Source organism: Caenorhabditis briggsae (genome assembly GCF_000004555.2).
Source record: "Caenorhabditis briggsae complete genome, chrII, whole genome shotgun sequence".
NCBI classification, from domain to species: Eukaryota; Metazoa; Nematoda; class Chromadorea; order Rhabditida; family Rhabditidae; genus Caenorhabditis; species Caenorhabditis briggsae.
The window spans coordinates 749,987-755,644 of record NC_013486.2 but is presented as its reverse complement, the minus strand read 5'-3'; the positions used below and the strand labels follow the sequence as shown (position 1 = coordinate 755,644).

The following is a 5,658-nucleotide window of genomic DNA, read 5'->3' as shown; positions in this document are numbered from 1 at the left end:
TGATCCTCCGAAATTGGCGCCGGTCGATAGTCGATGTGGACACGTTTTTGAAGTTTTTGGAGAGTTTCTGAAAGTGGGAAAATTGAATCAACATTTTTTTGCGGATTTTAAGGATTCAAAAATGGAGCCTAAACTTTGACAAAATTTATCTCTATTGCTGTAAGAGATTTCAAGAATACGTCAACTGATAAAATATTGTTTATGACATGATAAACATTTTATCAGTTGACAACTTTTTTGATATCTCTTACCGTAACCTAGATAAATATGCTCAAAGATACGAACTTCTATTTTTGGAGATGCTCAAAGAAAACTAGGCACCTAAATGATAATGATAAATTTCAGTCCTGATGTGATAAAAGGATTTTTTATCATTTTTAAAATTTAATTTTTTGTTGGAATTTTGAATTTTTTGACTTTCTTGAAATTCTGAATTTTTGATTCCTAACTTGTCCCATCCTGTTCTATCGTTAGCCCTTCGTCCCAGTAGCCAACCAAACTTTTTTTTTCCAAAAATCCCCCTGCCAAAGCCAACTTCCTCATTCTCGGACATTCTCAACGGTTTCCGATTATTTGCCCACCCAAAAATTTTGCGCTCTCTTTGTGATGTGTGAGCCATTGAGCCCCGCTTTTTCGGACACCTTGAGGTTCCTTTGGTACTGGTACGTACTGTTTATTTTAGGTGAGAGGTGACAGATCAATGAGAGAGAGAGAGGGAGAGAGACGCAGAGACACAAAAAGATGGAGAAATTGGAAAATGAGAGTTAGACAGATAGAGAAATTGGTTATTTGTAGCTTCTGCGGATATCTGGATAAACCAAAATTTTAGATTTTCAGATTTTTCGAATGTTTGCTATTTCTTACAAAATACATTGTTTTTCATTATTTCGATTCAATTTTCAACTTTCTAGCTCATCTAGAAGCCGAGATACAGCGCTTCGAAATTCTGGAGGCTAGAGACGCCAGACGACGAGACACACTGCGTCTCTAACCTGGGAAACTTCAAAATCGCTGTATTTCGGCTTCCAGGAAAGCTAGAAAATTGGGTTCCTACTGTAAAATACTCAATTTAAACAGTATTTTCAGGTAGTAAAGTTTTCAATGTTAAAAAATCTAAAAATGAAAAATCTGAAAATTTGAAGTGTTGCAAAGTTTTATAATTATTGAAAAATAGAGAAGTCGTGTTCTAATTCAGCCAAAAAGTGATTTCTCTAGGCTGCCTGCGAGCCGAAATACAGCGATTCAAATATTAGGAGGCTAGAGACGCCAGACGACGAGACACACTGCGTCTCTAGCCTTGGAAAATTCAAATCGCTGTATCTCGGCTCCTAGATGAGCTAGACAGTTGAAAATTTGACAGAAATGTGTGAAATTTAGAGAAGAACAATCTAAAATTGGAGAATTTCAAAACTTTCAAAATTTTTGAAAATTTTTAAAATTCCACAATTTTGAAACTCAAAAACTTAAAAACAGACTAATTTGCTTTGATTTTGTACAGGAAAACCCTTACTAGCTCATCTAGGAGCCAAGAAACAGTCGTTTTAATGATAAAGGCTGAAGACGCAGACGACGATACACACTGCGTCGCTAGCCTCCCAAACTTCAAGCGGTTGTATCTAGCTTCCTATAAGAGATATTAAAAATCTGCAAACCGATAAAATAATAAGCAATTTATCACCAATATTTCATTAGTTTACAAAATTTTGATATCTCATATGTAAACTGAGATAATTGAGTTCAAAAAATTAGCTAGTTTAATTGGAGCACATTTTAAAATTCAATTTTGGAAACCCTCATTCCGCTGTCTATACCTATACATAAATGTATATTTTTATGACCCATATATAATATATTTATATGACACATTTCAAAAGGCCACCTTCCTTGCGACAGGTCTTCATGCCTATTCATCAGAATAAAAGGGGTATCGTGGGCCGATCGCTTTTGTATGCATTCCTTCTCTTTTCTTATGTGGTCCCGTATATATAAATAGTAAGAGAGAGAGAGAGAGAGAGAGAGACGCAGACGCAAAATCTTCATGCCAAACTATAGGTTAAACGTAGTTTAACGCCTAGATTTTTAGGTGAGATTGAGGAGGCAAAAGTCGGCCGTGGCTGCAGCCAATCCTGATTATCAATTGGAATTTTAAGTAATCGGAAAATACTGACAAAACAAATGGTTTTAGTCCAAAAACCAAGTTTCTAGCTCATCTAGAAGCCGAGATGCAGTCGTTTGAAGTTTTGGAAGGCTAGAGACGCAGACAACGAGACACACTGCGTCTCTAGCCTCCTAAACTTCAAGCGGATGTATCTCGGTTCCTAGATAAACCAGAAAGTTTAAAATTAGCCAAAAACATATGAAATTCAGAGAAGAATGATTCAAGATTTGAGATTATTGAAAATGTGAAATTTCGAAAATTCTGAAAATCCCAAAATCCAGAATCTTGACATCTAGAAAAAACTTCAAGAACAGACGAATTCGCTTCAATTCTGTAAAATAATCACCTTCCTAGCTCATCTGGGAGCCGAGATACAGTCATTTGAAGTTTAGGAGGCTAGAGACGCAGACGACAAGACACACTGCGTCTCTAACCTTCCAAACTTCAAGCTGCTGTATCTCTGCTCCTAGATAAGCTAGAAACTTGATAGTTTGTACCAATTTGAAGCTCAGCAAGATTGTAGCTTGGTTTTTGTTTCAATTCATTTTTAAAAATCTTAGGAAAACACCTACCTTCACTCATCTCCATAATCGCTCTTGCAATTGCCACGTCATCCTCTGCTGCCACATCAACATCTTCTTCTTCCATCTGATTCTCGTCCTCAACTCCTCCTTTATAATACAAATGTTGAATATCATAATACTGATGAATCTGATGTGGTACATATCTCTCATTGCTCACGAACAATGGAATCAAGACATGGCGAATCGGCTCGGCGCCTTTTGCGAAGATAATCGACTGCGTCGGATTCTCGTCGAAGAATTTGCAGACGTCGTCCGGAGTGATATTTACAAAGTGTGTGGATATGTTATGATATGATGACGTGGCATTGTTATTGTTGGCATCTTCGGAAGATGTATAGAATGTGGTGACGACTAGCTTTGTGTTCTCATCATAGTTCGAGTCAGATACTCGTATGAGTAGTTGTCGTTGTTCTGGAAAAAAAATTGATTTTTTAAAAAGTTTTTTTGGCTATGCTTTTGCTATTTTTCAGATTTATACAATTTTTATAAATTTTCAACATTCCAAAGATTTTGGAAGGTATACTTCTCTTCCAGCTGGGCTACGCGGTCGACGACGTCTGCTGCCAACCGATGGACTGCCCCTACTTAAGCTCAATTATTTCGGTTCTTGTTAGAGATATCAAAAATTGGTAAACTAATAAAATATTGCTGATATCATGATAAACAATTTATCAGTTAACAAAATTTTGATATATTTTATGAGAACCGAGATAATTGAGCTCAAAAAGCAAGTATCGGGTGGCATGCGACCGCGCTAGCTGAGGCAGTGTGCCACCGTTCAGCTCAATTATCTCAATTTCCATAAAATATATCGAAAACTTATCAACTGATAAACTACTGTTGATATTATGATAAACATTTTATCAGTTGAAAAAATTTTGATATCTATTACAGAAACCGAGATAATTGAGCTCAAAGTAGAGTATATATTTTTAGGTGGGCAATTTTTTTTCGATATTTTTCAAAAAAAAAGGAATCAATATAAAATTCAGAAATATTAGCAGTCTCTGTTGAACAAAACTATCAAAAATCAAAATTTCAAAAGTTATGAGCACTTTTCAAAACTACCGTATTTCCTCGGATAGACGCCCACCGAAACAGTCAACTTTGAGCTCAATTATCTCAATTCCTATGAGAGATATCAAAAACCTGCTAACTGATAAATTGTTTATCATAACATCAGCAACATTTTATTTATCAACAAAATTTTGATATCTTTCAAAGGATTCGAAATAATTAGCTTGAGCCAAGAGAAATCTCAGCTCAAACTTGACAGTGTGGGAGCCCTTCTATTACAGGTATTGTGTCTAATATCACCCGGAAGCTTCTATTTTGTTAAAATACGTTTTTGTTGTGCTCACTACCAAGACTGCTCTCTTAAGACACGAAATGTTTAGATAGGGGGTCAAAAGAAGCAAAAACTTTTCCATTCCCATTTTCATGTTTGTTTATACGTAATTCTATGCTGTCATGATGTTTTTGTGCACCACCACAAAAACTACATGAATGGTCAGGAAGATAAAGTTTTTTGGGTGACGTGGCAATTCTTGAATACTGTATCTCAGAACCCATTTTCCTAGGAGGTGGGGCGGGGGTCCAATTTGGGGCTCAATTATCTTGGGCATTTTAAAAACTAACAAAAATTTTTACTGATAAAATGTTGGTGATAAAATTCCCATCATTTTATCAGTTGACATATTTTTGATATTCATTTTAGGGACAGAGATAATTCTGCTGAATGATGGTAGCCTCAAATTAGAAGCAGTTCTGGTATGTTTTGACTTTGAGCCCAATTATCTTGGTTGCCATCAAAGATATCAAAACCGTGTCCACTGATAAAATTATACTGACATTATGATAAATATTTTATCAGTTGACAAATTCTTGATATCTTTTGAAGGAACCGAGATAATTGAGCTCAAAGATTGAGCTGAACGGGTGGGATGGTATACGACCGTTGCTGAGCCTCAACAACGGAACGGAAATTCTAAATTTTTTCTGAGCTTTTTTTTGTCATTAGAGCGAATTTGATGACGATGAGAATTGAACGAAAATGGAAAATTACAAGAAAAATATAGGTCAATTAGATTATTTGTCCTTGCAGAAAGGAGGAAAAATATACTTCCGTGTTAAAAAATATGGGTAGAGGTGAAAAAATTTGAATATCTCGATTTCTGTGAAAGATATCAAAAAGTTGTCAACTGATAAATTATTTATCATAATATCACAAATATTTTATTAGTTAACAACTTTTTGATATCTTCCACAGGAATCGAAATAATTGAGCTCAAAGTTGACGGTATGGTTGGGCTTCGGAAATACGGTAGGTATGATTTAAAAAAAAAAGAAAATTTCAATTTAAGCTTTAAAAAATCCAGAAAAAAAAACTTGCCTGGAAGAGACGTTTGCCGATTCATCAATGTAGGGAATCGTCAGTGCGTCCTTGGGTACATACGCAAACCAACGGGGTTGCTGTGGCTGTTGACCGTCGAGACGACGACCCGCCCGACCCGCGGCCGCCGACCAAGACACCGCCCCTTTCGCGACGAACTCACTTTTTCGAACACTGCAATGAATAGAGATGAGAAGAAGGAAACACGTGAGAAATGGTATATGAAGTTGACTGGTCGGATAGAAGGGGTCATGGATTTGAAAAGAGATCTTCTTGGATGATTGTGTTTTGAGAGGAAAGTTTTCTAGATTCGAGGGTTTGATAAGAGGGTTTGGGATAGCTTTTTCAGATTATATATATTTTCTCTCTTGATTTTCTAGAAATTTTTTAGTGATTCTCAAGTTATCAAGAGTTTGGAAGTATTCTGTCAAAAGTTTAATATCTGTAACAGTAACCGAGTAAAATTGAGGTAACCTTACTCGAACTCAATTATCTCAATTTCTGTAAGAGATATAAAAATTTGT

The 5,658-nt window shown here is 35.9% G+C and overlaps 1 protein-coding gene across 1 annotated transcript in view; it reads right to left on the bottom strand.

The window, feature by feature from the left end:
- The window catches only part of Cbr-sym-2, a gene marked incomplete at both ends in the record, with an annotated part of 15,947 nt that extends 10,788 nt beyond the window's left edge, over nt 1-5,159 (bottom strand). The window contains 3 exons of the mRNA XM_045241688.1: nt 1,221-1,291; nt 2,731-3,153; nt 5,135-5,159. Of these exons, the coding sequence (XP_045091712.1) occupies nt 1,221-1,291; nt 2,731-3,153; nt 5,135-5,159 (519 nt within the window). The remainder of the gene's footprint in view (nt 1-1,220; nt 1,292-2,730; nt 3,154-5,134) is intronic.
- Between the last annotated feature and the right edge of the window lie 499 nt (nt 5,160-5,658).